The 16,512-nt window shown below is 47.8% G+C and overlaps 1 protein-coding gene across 1 annotated transcript in view; it reads left to right on the forward strand.

The window, feature by feature from the left end:
* The window catches only part of LOC112225041 (ephrin type-A receptor 3), a 145,129-nt gene that overhangs the window by 67,136 nt on the left and 61,481 nt on the right, over positions 1-16,512 (forward strand). Inside the window, 2 exon segments of the mRNA XM_042306433.1 lie at positions 9,397-9,552; positions 12,574-12,909. Of these exon segments, the coding sequence (XP_042162367.1) occupies positions 9,397-9,552; positions 12,574-12,909 (492 nt within the window).

Consider the following 16,512-nt stretch of genomic DNA (forward strand, 5'->3'; position numbering starts at 1 on the left):
TGTGCTGTTTGCGTGTGAATGTGCTGACTGGGTGGTTATCCCATTATACTGACTGGGTGGTTATCCCATTATACTGCTGACTGGGTGGTTATCCCTTTATACTGCTGACTGGGTGGTTATCCCATTATACTGCTGACTGGGTGGTTATCCCATTATACTGCTGACTGGGTGGTTATCCCATTATACTGCTGACTGGGTGGTTATCCCATTATACTGCTGACTGGGTGGTTATCCCATTATACAGCTGACTGGGTGGTTATCCCATTATACTGCTGACTGGGTGGTTATCCCATTATACTGCTGACTGGGTGGTTATCCCATTATACTGCTGACTGGGTGGTTATCCCATTATACAGCTGACTGGGTGGTTATCCCATTATACTGCTGACTGGGTGGTTATCCCATTATACTGCTGACTGGGTGGTTATCCCATTATACTGCTGACTGGGTGGTTATCCCATTATACTGCTGACTGGGTGGTTATCCCATTATACAGCTGACTGGGTGGTTATCCCATTATACTGCTGACTGGGTGGTTATCCCATTATACTGCTGACTGGGTGGTTATCCCATTATACAGCTGACTGGGTGGTTATCCCATTATACTGCTGACTGGGTGGTTATCCCATTATACTGCTGACTGGGTGGTTATCCCATTATACTGCTGACTGGGTGGTTATCCCATTATACAGCTGACTGGGTGGTTATCCCATTATACTGCTGACTGGGTGGTTATCCCATTATACTGCTGACTGGGTGGTTATCCCATTATACTGCTGACTGGGTGGTTATCCCATTATACTGCTGACTGGGTGGTTATCCCATTATACTGCTGACTGGGTGGTTATCCCATTATACAGCTGACTGGGTGGTTATCCCATTATACTGCTGACTGGGTGGTTATCCCATTATACTGCTGACTGGGTGGTTATCCCATTATACTGCTGACTGGGTGGTTATCCCATTATACTGCTGACTGGGTGGTTATCCCATTATACTGCTGACTGGGTGGTTATCCCATTATACAGCTGACTTGTTGGTTATCCCATTATACTGCTGACTGGGTGGTTATCCCATTATACTGCTGACTGGGTGGTTATCCCATTATACTGCTGACTGGGTGGTTATCCCATTATACTGCTGACTGGGTGGTTATCCCATTATACAGCTGACTTGTTGGTTATCCCATTATACTGCTGACTGGGTGGTTATCCCATTATACTGCTGACTGGGTGGTTATCCCATTATACTGCTGACTGGGTGGTTATCCCATTATACTGCTGACTGGGTGGTTATCCCATTATACTGCTGACTGGGTGGTTATCCCATTATACAGCTGACTGGGTGGTTATCCCATTATACTGCTGACTGGGTGGTTATCCCATTATACTGCTGACTGGGTGGTTATCCCATTATACTGCTGACTGGGTGGTTATCCCATTATACTGCTGACTGGGTGGTTATCCCATTATACTGCTGACTGGGTGGTTATCCCATTATACAGCTGACTTGTTGGTTATCCCATTATACTGCTGACTGGGTGGTTATCCCATTATACTGCTGACTGGGTGGTTATCCCATTATACTGCTGACTGGGTGGTTATCCCATTATACTGCTGACTGGATGGTTATCCCATTATACAGTTGACTTGTTGGTTATCCCATTATACTGCTGACTGGGTGGTTATCCCATTATACAGCTGACTTGTTGGTTATTCCATTATACTGCTGACTGGGTGGTTATCCCATTATACTGCTGACTGGGTGGTTATCCCATTATACTGCTGACTGGGTGGTTATCCCATTATACTCCTGACTGGGTAGTTATCCCATTATACTGCTGACTGGGTGGTTATCCCATTACACAGCTGACTGGGTGGTTATCCCATTATACTGCTGACTGGGTGGTTATCCCATTATACTGCTGACTGGGTGGTTATCCCATTATACTGCTGACTGGGTGGTTATCCCATTATACTGCTGACTGGGTGGTTATCCCATTATACTGCTGACTGGGTGGTTATTCCATTATACAGCTGACTTGTTGGTTATCCCATTATACTGCTGACTGGGTGGTTATCCCATTATACTGCTGACTGGGTGGTTATCCCATTATACTGCTGACTGGGTGGTTATCCCATTATACTGCTGACTGGGTGGTTATCCCATTATACTGCTGACTTGTTGGTTATCCCATTATACTGCTGACTGGATGGTTATCCCATTATACAGCTGACTTGTTGGTTATTCCATTATACTGCTGACTGGGTGGTTATCCCATTATACTGCTGACTGGGTGGTTATCCCATTATACAGCTGACTTGTTGGTTATCCCATTATACTGCTGACTGGATGGTTATCCCATTATACAGCTGACTTGTTGGTTATTCCATTATACTGCTGACTGGGTGGTTATCCCATTATACTGCTGACTGGGTGGTTATCCCATTATACTGCTGACTGGGTGGTTATCCCATTATACTGCTGACTGGGTGGTTATCCCATTACACAGCTGACTGGGTGGTTATCCCATTATACTGCTGACTGGGTGGTTATCCCATTATACAGCTGACTGGGTGGTTATCCCATTATACTGCTGACTGGGTGGTTATCCCATTATACTGCTGACTGGGTGGTTATCCCATTATACTGCTGACTGGGCGGTTATCCCATTATACAGCTGACTGGGCGGTTATCCCATTATACTGCTGACTGGGTGGTTATCCCATTATACTGACTGGGTGGTTATCCCATTATACAGCTGACTGGGTGGTTATCCCATTATACTGCTGACTGGGCGGTTATCCCATTATACAGCTGACTGGGCGGTTATCCCATTATACTGCTGACTGGGTGGTTATCCCATTATACTGACTGGGTGGTTATCCCATTATACAGCTCACTGGGTGGTTATCCCATTATACTGCTGACTGGGCGGTTATCCCATTATACTGCTGACTGGGCGCTTATCCCATTATACTGCTGACTGGGTGGTTATCCCATTATACTGCTGACTGGGTGGTTATCCCATTATACTGCTGACTGGGCGGTTATCCCATTATACAGCTGACTGGGCGGTTATCCCATTATACAGCTGACTGGGCGGTTATCCCATTATACTGCTGACTGGGTGGTTATCCCATTATACTGACTGGGTGGTTATCCCATTATACAGCTGACTGGGTGGTTATCCCATTATACTGCTGACTGTGCGGTTATCCCATTATACTGCTGACTGGGCGCTTATCCCATTATACTGCTGACTGGGCGGTTATCCCATTATACAGCTGACTGGGCGGTTGTCCCATTATACTGCTGACTGGGCGGTTATCCCATTATACTGCTGACTGGGTGGTTATCCCATTATACTGCTGACTGGGTGGTTATCCCATTATACTGCTGACTGGGTGGTTATCCCATTATACTGCTGACTGGGTGGTTATCCCATTATACTGCTGATTGGGTGGTTATCCCATTATACTGCTGACTTGGTGGTTATCCCATTATACTGCTGACTGGGTGGTTATCCCATTATACTGCTGACTGGGCGGTTATCCCATTATACTGCTGACTGGGCGCTTATCCCATTATACTGCTGACTGGGCGGTTATCCCATTATACAGCTGACTGGGCGGTTATCCCATTATACTGCTGACTGGGCGGTTATCCCATTATACTGCTGACTGGGTGGTTATCCCATTATACTGCTGACTGGGTGGTTATCCCATTATACTGCTGACTGGGTGGTTATCCCATTATACTGCTGACTGGGTGGTTATCCCATTATACTGCTGACTGGGTGGTTATCCCATTATACTGCTGACTTGTTGGTTATCCCATTATACTGCTGACTGGGCATGTGGCAGGGTCATGTGGCAGGGTCTACAGTCAATCTCGGACTACAGGAAGAAATCCAGCCCAGTCACGGACCAGGATGTCTTGCTCCCAGGCAGACTAAATAACTTTTTGCCCGCTTTGAGGACAATACAGTGCCACTGACACGGCCTGCAATGAAAACATGCGGTCTCTACTTCACTGTAGCCGAGGTGAGTAAGACATTTAAACGTGTTAACCCTCGCAAGGCTGCAGGCCCAGACGGCATCCCCAGCCGCGCCCTCAGAGCATGCGCAGACCAGCTGGCCGGTGTGTTTACGGACATATTCAATCAATCCCTATACCAGTCTGCTGTTCCCACATGCTTCAAGAGGGCCACCATTGTTCCTGTTCCCAAGAAAGCTAAGGTAACTGAGCTAAACGACTACCGCCCGTAGCACTCACATCCGTCATCATGAAGTGCTTTGAGAGACTAGTCAAGGACCATATCACCTCCACCCTACCTGACACCCTAGACCCACTCCAGTTTGCTTACCGCCCAAATAGGTCCACAGACGATGCAATCTCAACCACACTGCACACTGCCCTAACCCATCTGGACAAGAGGAATACCTATGTGAGAATGCTGTTCATCGACTACAGCTCGGCATTCAACACCATAGTACCCTCCAAGCTCGTCATCAAGCTCGAGACCCTGGGTCTCGACCCCGCCCTGTGCAACTGGGTACTGGACTTCCTGACGGGCCGCCCCCAGGTGGTGAGGGTAGGCAACAACATCTCCTCCCCGCTGATCCTCAACACTGGGGCCCCATAAGGGTGCGTTCTGAGCCCTCTCCTGTACTCCCTGTTCACCCACGACTGCGTGGCCACGCACGCCTCCAACTCAATCATCAAGTTTGCGGACGACACAACAGTGGTAGGCTTGATTACCAACAACGACGAGACGGCCTACAGGGAGGAGGTGAGGGCCCTCGGAGTGTGATGTCAGGAAAATAACCTCACACTCAACGTCAACAAAACTAAGGAGATGATTGTGGACTTCAGGAAACAGCAGAGGGAACACCCCCTATCCACATCGATGGAACAGTAGTGGAGAGGGTAGCAAGTTTTAAGTTCCTCGGCATACACACCACAGACAAACTGAATTGGTCCACTCACACAGACAGCATCGTGAAGAGGGCGCAGCAGCGCCTCTTCAACCTCAGGAGGCTGAAGAAATTCGGCTTGTCACCAAAAGCACTCACAAACTTCTACAGATGCACAATCGAGAGCATCCTGGCGGGCTGTATAACCGCCTGGTACGGCAACTGCTCCGCCCTCAACCGTAAGGCTCTCCAGAGGGTAGTGAGGTCTGCACAACGCATCACCGGGGCAAACTACCTGCCCTCCAGGACACCTACACCACCCGATGTTACAGGAAGGCCATAAAGATCATCAAGGACATCAACCACCCGAGCCACTGCCTGTTCACCCCGCTATCATCCAGAAGGCGAGGTCAGTACAGGTGCATCAAAGCTGGTACCGAGAGACTGAAAAACAGCTTCTATCTCAAGGCCATCAGACTGTTAAACAGCCACCACTAACATTGAGTGGCTGCTGCCAACACACTGACACTGACACTGACTCAACTCCAGCCACTTTAATAATGGGAATTGATGGGAAATGATGTAAATATATCACTAGCCATTTTAAACAATGCTACCTTATATAATGTTTACATACCCTACATTATTCATCTCATATGCATACGTATATACTGTACTCTATATCATCGACTGCATCCTTATGTAATACATGTATCACTAGCCACTTTAACTATGCCACTTTGTTTACATACTCATCTCATATGTATATACTGTACTCGATATCAGCTACTGTATCTTGCCTATGCTGCTCTGTACCATCACTCATTCATATATCCTTATGTACATATTCTTTATCCCCTTACACTGTGTATAAGACAGTAGTTTTGGAATTGTTAGTTAGATTACTTGTTGGTTATTACTGCATTGTCGGAACTAGAAGCACAAGCATTTCGCTACACTCGCATTAACATCTGCTAACCATGTGTATGTGACAAATAAAATTTGATTTGATTTGATTTGGGTGGTTATCCCATTATACTGACTGGGTGGTTATCCCATTATACTGCTGACTGGGTGGTTATCCCATTATACTGCTGACTTGTTGGTTATCCCATTATACAGCTGCCTTGTTGGTTATCCCATTATACTGCTGACTGGGTGGTTATCCCATTATACTGACTGGGTGGTTATCCCATTAGACTGCTGACTGGGTGGTTATCCCATTATACAGCTGACTGGGTGGTTATCCCATTATACTGTTGACTGGGTGGTTATCCCATTATACAGCTGACTGGGTGGTTATCCCATTATACTGCTGACTGGGCGGTTATCCCATTATACTGCTGACTGGGTGATTATCCCATTATACTGCTGACTGGGCGGTTATCCCATTATACTGCTGACTTGTTTGTTATCCCATTATACTGCTGACTGGGTGGTTATCCCATTATACTGTTGACTGGGGTTATCCCATTACACAGCTGACTTGTTGGTTATCCCATTATACTGCTGACTGGGTGGTTATCCCATTATACTGCTGACTGGGTGGTTATCCCATTATACTGCTGACTGGGTGGTTATCCCATTATACAGCCGACTGGGTGGTTATCCCATTATACAGCTGACTGGGTGGTTATCCCATTATACAGCTGACTGGGTGGTTATCCCATTATACAGCTGACTGGGTGGTTATCCCATTATACTGCTGACTGGGTGGTTATTTTTTTAATTTTGGAAAATGTTACCTTTATTTTACTAGGCAAGTCAGTTCAGAACAAATTCTTATTTTCAATGACGGCCTAGGAACAGTGGGTTAACTGCCTGTTCAGGGGCAGAACGACAGATTTGTACCTTGTCAGCTCGGGGATTCGAACTTGCAACCTTTCGGCTACTATTCCAACGCTCTAACCACTAGGCTACCCTGCCGCCGGTTATCCCATTATACAGCTGACGGGGGACATTTCTACTCCTCTGTATTTGTTACTGTTATGTCCAGAAGCAGCTACTGTATATCTGTACTAAGTGCTGCCTGCTGATTCTCTAAAAGAATAACATTACAGTAGTGTAACACACACACACACACACACCCTTAACCCTTATAGAGTCTGGGCTGGAAAGTGGAGATAAACGTCTCTGAGAGAATCTGCTCGCTGACGTTAAAGCGTAGCTGCTCAGCATGGATCAGATGACAATTATAAGATCTGAAATAAGAGAGGAGGAGAGCGGGATATGTTGATGATTTGGTCATTCTCCCCGTTCATTAGGAGTAGAACAGGATCATGGTGAATAGTGTAGTTACTGAGCCCCCCTCCTTTTCAACAGCTTCATTTACATCATTCATACTGGGTCCTGGATGGGTCTGGGAGAGAGGCACTGTTTTCATGCTCTATTCTTCTCCTCCATTACCCCCGCTATAGATTTACAGTGTGTGTGTGGTTGTGTGGTTGTGGAGGTGGGTTCATACTCACGGTCATCAGAGAAGATTAAAGTCATTCATCTAGCCTGTACAGTAATGAAAGGTTTGATTGGAAAAAAAGAAAGTGTCATCATTCCCCCCAAATCTCCCGTCTTTCGTCCTCCTCCTGTTGACCTCTCTTTCTCACCATGTGTCTTTCATTCTGTATTTTTCTAGTTATTAATTATACCTTTATGGATATGATTTGATCTATTGTCGTGACATTTTTCATTTCTCTATGGAACGCTATTGTTATTGTCAATTCTGCTATATATACTCACCACATCTCTCTCTCTCACCCCCTCCCTCTCCTTCTCTCTCTTCCCCTCCCTCTCCTTCGCTCTCTCCCTCTCCTTCTCTCTCTCCCCCTCTCCTTCTCTCTCTCCCCCTCCCCTTCTCTCTCTCCCCCTCCCTCTCCTTCTCTCTCTCCCTCTCCTTCTCTCTCTCCCCCTCCCTCTCTCTCCCCCTCCCTCCCTCCTTCTCTCTCTCCCTCTCCTTCTCTCTCTCCCTCTCCTTCTCTCTCCCCCTCCCCTTCTCTCTCTCCCCCTCCCTCTCCTTCTCTCTCCCCCTCCCTCTCCTTCTCTCTCTCCCCCTCTCCTTCTCTCTCACCCCTCCCTCTCCTACTCTCTCTCCCCCTCCCCTCCCTCTCCCTCTCTCTCTCCCCCTCCCTCTCCTTCTCTCTCTCCCCCTTCCTCTCCTTCTCTCTCTCCCCCTCCCTCTCCTTCTCTCTCTCCCCCTCCCTCTCTCTCTCCCCCCCTCTCCTCTCTCTCCCCCTCCCCTTCTCTCTCCCCCTCCCTCTCTCTCTCCCCCTCCCTCTCCTTCTCTCTCTCCCTCTCCTTCTCTCTCTCCCCCTCCCTCTCTCTCTCCCCCTCCCTCTCTCTCTCCCCCTCCCTCTCCTTCTCTCTCTCCTTCTCTCTCTCCCCCTTCTCTCTCTCCCCCTCCTCTTCTCTCTCTCCCCCTCCCCTTCACTCTCTCCCCTCCCTCTCTCTCTCCCCCTCCCTCTCCTTCTCTCTCTCCCCCTCCCTCTCTCTCCCCCTTCCTCTCCTTCTCTCTCTCCCCCTCCCTCTCCTTCTCTCTCTCCCCCTCCCTCTCCTTCTCTCTCTCCCCCTCCCTCTCTCTCTCCCCCTCCCTCTCTCTCTCCCCCTCCCACTTCTCTCTCTCCCCCTCCCTCTCCTCTCTCTCCCCCTCCCTCTCTCTCTCCCCTCTCTCTCTCTCTCTCTCCCCCTCCCTCTCCTCTCTCTCCCCCTCCCTCTCTCTCTCCCCCTCCCTCTTCTCTCTCTCCCCCTCCCTCTCCTCTCTCTCCCCCTCCCCTTCTCTCTCTTCCCCTCCTTCTCTCTCTCCCCCTCCCTCTCCTTCTCTCTCTCCCCCTCCCTCTCTCTCCCCCTCCCCTTCTCTCTCTCCCCCTTCCTCTCCTTCTCTCTCTCCCCCTCCCTCTTCTCTCTCTCCCCCTCCCTCTCTCTCCCCCTCCCCTTCTCTCTCTCCCCCTTCCTTCCTCTCCATCTCTCTCCCCCTCCCTCTTCTCTCTCTCCCCTCCCTCTCTCTCCCCCTCCCCTTCTCTCTCTCCCCCTTCCTCTCCTTCTCTCTCTCCCCCCCTCCCTCTTCTCTCTCTCCCCCTCCCCTTCTCTCTCTCCCCCTCCCTCTCTCTCTCCCCCTCTCTCTCCTTCTCTCTCTCCCCCTCCCTCTCCTTTTCTCTCTCCCCTCCCTCTCCTTCTCTCTCTCCTTCTCTCTCTCCCCCTCCCTCTCCTTCTCTCCCTCTCCTTCTCTCTCTCCCCCTCCCTCTCCTTCTCTCTCTCCCCCTCCCTCTCTCTCCCCCTCCCTCTCCTTCTCTCTCTCCTTCTCTCTCTCCCCCTCCCTCTCCTTCTCTCTCTCCTTCTCTCTCTCCCCCTTCTCTCTCGCCCCCTCCCCTTCACTCTCTCCCCCTCCCTCCCCTTCTCTCTCTCCCCCTTCCTCTCTCTCCCCCTCCCTCTCCTTCTCTCTCTCCCCCTCCCTCTCTCTCTCCCCTCCCTCTCCTTCTCTCTCCAGTATGCAGAGCAGGGTTCTATAAGTCTCTGCTGGGTAACGTCCAGTGTTCTAAGTGTCCACCTCACAGCTTCACCCATCATGAGGGAGCGCTACACTGTGGCTGTGAGAAAAACTACTTCCGTGCTGATGGAGACCCGCCATCTATGGCCTGCACACGTAAGTCTGTGTGTTTGTGTTTGTTAGTGTAAGTTTGTGTGTGTGTGTGTGTGTGTGTGTGTGTGTGTGTGTGTGTGTGTGTGTGTGTGTGTGTGTGTGTGTGTGTGTGCGTGCGTGCGTGCGTGCGTGCGTGCGTGCGAGCAAGTGAGCGTGTGCGTGTGTGCATTTGTGTGTGTGAGTGAGTGAGAGCCAAAAAGAGTTTACTCTCTATTTGTATATTCTCTCAACAATTTCAGCCACTGTGTCTCTGAGGACAACATCTCTCTCTCTCGCTCTTTTTCTCTCTCATCATCATTCCTCTCTCTCTCTCTCTCTCTCTGAGCTGTATCCGGATGGTTTACAGAAGCAGATGGCTGTATCCTAAACTACATTACCCATAGATCACTGCCCTGGAATCCTTGATGACTGCTGTCTTATTAAACCAGCAGCAGCAGCCATGTCTGTAGTCCCAGGGGGGAGTTCAGAACAACCACAGCATACCCGTATTTCCAGATTCCTCATACTGATCTGGTAGAGGTCTGTTTTACAGTCCTAAAACCTTTATAGACTAAGGTAATGAGCAGGAGTCTGGAAAGGAAGGTCAAGATTGGACAGGAACATATATTTACACCAGTATGACTGTATGAACTGATCTCCACCCACTGCCTCGCTGATCATATTACATCTGGTGCTCTAGACCTCTATACATGACACACCCTATGTAGCAGCCTGAGGTTGGAGACTGATGTGAAACCCAGATCTCTGGTGTCATTAGTGTTATGTTCAGGCAGCGAGATGAGCGTTGTGAATGTGCAGTAGAGTGGAGTCAAGGAGCTAGAACAGTATAGTACTGTAGAGTTTACTGTATCCACCATCTGAACCCCAACACCATAGACTAACAAACAAACCAACAAGGCTTTCTATTGTCAAAATCAATCCTCCTCACCCTATCTCCTCCCTCATTCCAATTCTTTACAGTGGATCTCTTCAGTGGTTCTGGTTAGTTCCCGGTGTAATGACTTCCATAGGTCTGATATTAAAGTCTGGAAGTATTCAGAGAATCTGTTCACAGTAAAACCTGCCATTTCCATCTGTCAGAGAGAGTTTGAGGTTTGGCCTTATTCCGTGTCCTTGCTTTCTCCATTCTCCCTCCCTGTGACTGGTGACTGAACTGAATCTTCTGCCCAAAGAGAGAGACTGCTGTCACTCCATCACACACACAGATTGATTTATATACAGTATTACAGGGTTCCTGAACTGCCGGCCCGTGGGATGAATTTGGCCCAAATCAGCTCCAAGTTATTTTCATTTAGGAAATCTGTTTTAAAGTATTCCCACGCCTAATAGACAGATATACAGTGCATTCGAACGTTCAACATTTTGTTATATTACAGCCTTATTATAAAATGTATTAATTGTCCCCCCACCCTCATAAATCTACACACAATACCCCATAATAACAAAGCAAAAACAGGTTTTTAGAAATGTTTGCAAAAAAACAACGACAAAAAAATATATATATATATTTATATATACTGTATATATAAAAAATACACATTTACATAAGTATTCAGACCTTTTACTCAGTACTTTGTTGAAGCATCCTTGGCTGCGATTACAGCCTCAAGTCTTCTTGGGTATGACGCTACAAGCTTGGCACACCTATTTTTGGGTAGTTTCTCCCATTCTTCTCTGCAGATCCTCTCAAACTCAGTCAGGTTGGATGGGGAGCGTCACTCACATCTATTTTCAGGTCTCTCCACAGATGTTCGATTGGTTTCAAGTCCGGGCTCTGGCTGTGCCACTCAAGGACATTCATAAACTTGTCCCGAAGCCACTCCTGCGTTGTCTTAGCTGTGTGCTTAGGGTCGTTGTCCTGTTGGAAGGTGAACCTTTGCCCAGTCTGAGGTCCTGAGTGCTCTGGAGCAGATTTTCCTTAAGGATGTCTCTGTATTTTGTTACATTCATCTTTCCCTCAATCCTGACTAGTCTCCCAGTCCCTGCCGCTGAAAAACATCCCCACAGAATGATGCTGCCACCACCATGCTTCACCGTAGGGATGGTGCCAGGTTTCCTCCAGATGTGAAAGAAACCAGATTGGTTTCATCAGACCAGAGAAGCTTAATCTCATGGTCTGTGAGTCCTTTACGTGCCTTTTGGCAAACTCCAAGTGGGCTGTCATGTGCCCTTTACTGAGGAGTGGCTTCCGTCAGGACACTCTACCATAAAGACCTGATTGGTGGAGTTTTGCAGAGATGGTTGTCCTTCTGGAAGGTTCTCCCATCTCCACGGAGGAACTCTGGAGCTCTGTCAGAGTGACCATCAGGTTCTTGGTCACCTCCCTGACCTAGGCCCTTCTCCCTCGATTGCTCAGTTGGGCCGGGTGGCCAGCTCTAGGAAGAGTCTTGGTGGATCCAAATCTCTTCCATTTAGTAATGATGGAGGCCACTGTGTTCTTGGGGAACTTCAATGCTGCAGACATTTTTTGGTACCCTTCCCCAGATCTGTGCCTTGACACAATCCTGTCTCGGAGCTCTACAGACAATTCCTTCGACCTCGTGGCTTGGTTTTTGCTCTGACATGCACTGTCAACTGTGGGACTTTATATAGACAGGTGTGTGCCTTTCCAAATCATGTCCAATCAATTGAATTTACCACAGGTGGACTCTAATTAAGTTGTGGCAACATTTCAAGGATGATCAATGGAAACAGGATGCACCTGAGGTCAATTTTGAGTTTCATAGCAAAGGGTCTGAATACTTATTTTAGAATAAGGCTGTAACGTAACATAATGTGGAAAAAGTCAGGTGGTCTGAATACCCTCCGAATGCACTGTATGTGATAGTATTCAATTATAATGTTTGAAATTATTATGTTTTAGTCAAATATTTGATCTGTTTGGGCTTCTTGAGGTCACTTTGCTGTATTCAAGGGATTTATGTTCCTGGCTCCCTGACCATCCGCTCAAGAAATGTTATATATTTTCATTGCTCTCTCTCTCTCTCTCGCTCCCTCTCTCTCTTTCTCTCCCTCCCTCTTCAGGTCCTCCCTCCGCTCCTCGTAACGTGATCTCAGTCATCAATGAGACCTCAGTGATTCTGGACTGGTCCTGGCCGGAGGACACGGGAGGTCGTAAGGATGTCACCTTCACCGTGCTGTGTAAGCGCTGCAGGCAGGGCCAGAGGGTGTGTGAGGCGTGTCGCAGTAATGTGCGGTTCCTCCCCCGTGCTGCAGGCCTGCAGAACACTACCGTAACCGTGGGAGACCTGCTGGCTCACACCAACTACACCTTCGAGATCGAAGCTCAAAATGGAGTGTCCCAGTTAGCCCCAACAATGAGGCAATATGCTGCTGTGACCATCACTACCAACCAAGCAGGTACGACCGGAGATGAAGACACACACATAAATGTACATTTATGCATTTATTCCAACCATCAGCTCTGGACATTTACAAATCAAATCTCATTTTATTTGTCACATGCGCCGAATACATGCGCGGAATACAACCTTACCGTGAAATGCTTACTTACAAGCCCTTAACCAACAATGCAGTTCTAGAAATAGCGTTAGGAAAATATTTACTAAATAAACTAAAGTGATACTAAAGTGATACAAATAAAATCTAAAAGTATCACAAGAAAATTACGTAACATTAACGAGGCCATATTACAAGGGGTACCGGTACCTAGTCAATGTGCGGGGATACAGGTTAGTCGAGGTCATTTGTCAAGTGACAGTGCATAGATAATAAACAGCGAGTGGCAGCATTTTAAAAACAAAGGGGGGAGGGGGTCAATGTAAAAGTTGTAATGTAATTGTTCAGCAGTCTTATGGCTTGAGGGTGGAAGCGTTTAAGGAGCCTTTTGGTCCTAGACTTGGCGCTCCGGTACCGCTTGCCGTGCGGTAGCAGAGAGAAAAGTCTATGACTTGGGTGACTGGAGTCTATGACAATTTTTAGGGCCTTCCTCTGACATGCCTAGTATAGAGGTCCTGGAAGTCAGGAAGCTTGGCCCCATTGATGTACTGGGCCATACGCACTGAGCGCCTTACGGTCAGATGCCGAGCAGTTTCCATATAAGGCAGTGATGCCACCGGTCAGGATTCTCTCAATGGCGCAGCTGTAGAACCCTTTGAGGATCTGAGGACCCATGCCAAATCTTTCTCCTGAGGGGGAAAAGGTGTTGTCGTACCCTCTTCACAACTGTCTTGGTGTGTTTGGACCATGATAGTTCGTTGGTGATGTGGACACCAAGGAACTTGAAGCTCTCAACCTGCTCCACTACAGCCCTGTCAATGAGAATGGGGGTATGCTCAACCCTCCTTTTCCTGTAGTCCACGATCAGCTCCTTTTGTCTTGCTCACATTGAGGGAGAGGTTGTTACGCTGGCACCACACTGCCAGGTCTCTGACCTCCTCCCTATAGGCTGTCTCATCATTGTTGATAATCAGGCCTACTACTGTTGTGTCGTCAGCAAACCTAATGATGGTGTTGGAGTCGTGTTTGGCCACACGGTCATGGGTGAACAGGGAGTACAGGAAGGGACTAATCACGCACCCCTGAGGGGCCCCGGTGGTGAGGATCAGAGCAGCAGATGTGTTGTTACCTACCCTTACCACCTGGGGTGGACCGTCAGGAAGTCCCGGATCCAGTTACAGAGGCAGGTGTTTAGTCCCAGGGTCCTTAGCTTAGTGATGAACATTGTGAGCACTATGGTGTTGAACGCTGAGCTGTAGTCAATGAACAGCATTCTCACGTTGGTGTTCCTTTTGTCCAGGTGGGAAAGGGCAGTGTGGAGTGCAGTAGAGATTGCATCATCTGTGGATCTGTTTGGGCAGTATGCGAATTGGAGTGGGTCTAGGGTTTCCGGCATGATGGTGTTGATGTGAGCCATGACCAGCCTTTCAAAGCACTTCATGGCTACTGACGTGAGTGCTACAGAGCTGTAAATATTTAGGCCGGTTACCTTCACTTTCTTGGGCTCAGGGACTATGGTGGTCTGCTTGAAACATGTAGGTATTACAGACTCGGACAGGGAGAGGTTGAAAAGGTCAGTGAAGACACTTGACAGTTGGTCCACGATGCTTTGAGTACACGTCCTGGTAATCCGTCTGGCCCCACAGCTTTGTGAATGTTGACCTGATTAAAGGTCTTGCTCACAGCTGCTTACAGAGAGCATAATCACACAGTCGTCCGGAACAGCTGGTGCTGTCGTGCGTGCTTCAGTGTTGCTTGCCTTGAATCAATCATAAAAGGCATTTGGTAGGCTCACGTCACTGGGCAGCTCGCAGCTGGGTTTCCCTTTCTGGTCCGTAATATTTTTCAAGCCCTGCCACATCCGATGAGCACCTGAGCCGGTGTAGTAGGATTCGTTCTTAGTCCTCTATTGACGCTTTGCCTGTTTGATGGTTCGTCTGAGGGCATAGCGAGACTTCTTATAAGCGTCCGGATTAGTGTCCCGCTCCTTGAAAGCGGCAGTTCTAGACTTTAGCTCGGTGCGAATGTTGCCTGTAATCCATGGCTTCTGATCCTAGCCAGTGTTCGTCAGTGGTTTATCACCAGTATCAAATGTCTCCCTCCTCACAAATACACTCTGTATAAATCTTTGTGTTGTTTTTCAGTTGTTATAGACAGTCGTTAAATTGAAACGGGTTCACATCAACCCATCATATAAACACTCTTTCACACATTCACTCACTTTAACACACATACTCACACACACACACACACACACACACACACACACACACACACACACACACACACACACACACACACACACACACACACGCGCACACGCACACGCACATGCACACACACACAAACACACACACAGGCAGTTGTAACACAGGGATGGGCTGCTCACATCGATCTCTCATATAAACATTCTCCACCATCCCAACATTCTCCAACATCCCAACATTCTCCAACATCCCAAGGGAGGACTTGGCCCAGTGAAAGTCCCTCCCGGAGACAAATCAATTTCTCTGCAGCGGAATGTAGCAAACCTCAACATTCCGTTACCAAACTTGGAATGCATGCATGATGACTAGATTTCACTACACCCTCTCTCTCCTTCTCTCTCTTTATACATCCCTGTCTGTAGTTCTTTCTCTCTCTCCTTCTATCTTTCCCTGTGTCTCTGTTTCTGTCTCTCTGTATCTCATTCCCCATACACATCTCTCTCCCTCCCTTTTCAGTCATACAGTTGAAGTCGGAAGTTTACATACACTTAGGTTGGAGTCGTTGAAACTAGTTTTTCAACCTCTCCACAAATGTATTTTTAACAAACTATAGTTTTGGCAAGTTGGTTAGGACATCTACACACACACACAAACAAACACACACACATGCACACGCACACGCACACAAACACACACACACACACACTGCTGTGTACAATGAGGTGTGTGCTGAGTGTCCTGTGTGTTATCCCAGCTGTGCTCTATAAAGGCTGACAGAGGCCAGACACATCCCTTTGAAATGACGGCAGAGGGATGAGCAGTAAATACAGATGTAATGTGTGTGTGTGTGTGTGTGCATACAGCCGCTCTAAGGGAGTGGGAGGGTAGAGGCTGCAAAAGCTACACATCCACTGATTATGTCTTTTTTCATTTCATTTTGTAGCTTTATTTTGACAGTATAGAGACTAGGGTCTCTTTTACAGATGAGCTCAGCATAAATACATCAAACACATACAATATACAATATAGAAAACTAGTAAACATATTAAGACAAACTGACACATTTATCAACATAGAGGTCTCCGATCATAACTCTGAACTGACCAAGGGGGACCAGAACATTTAAGTTCAGAGAGCTCAGTAAGTTGGGTGCAGAACAACATAGCAGATTTCAACAGAGCTCTCTATCAGTCTGTGTGTGTCCTCAGATTATGTGTATCCTTATCATGTTTTAACCCACAGATCTTATAACCTTCCTCTCGTCTCTCTGTGCCTTTTGAAAGGACATTGACATCAG

This window comes from Oncorhynchus tshawytscha, linkage group LG26 (genome assembly GCF_018296145.1).
Source record: "Oncorhynchus tshawytscha isolate Ot180627B linkage group LG26, Otsh_v2.0, whole genome shotgun sequence".
Classification (NCBI taxonomy): Eukaryota; Metazoa; Chordata; class Actinopteri; order Salmoniformes; family Salmonidae; genus Oncorhynchus; species Oncorhynchus tshawytscha.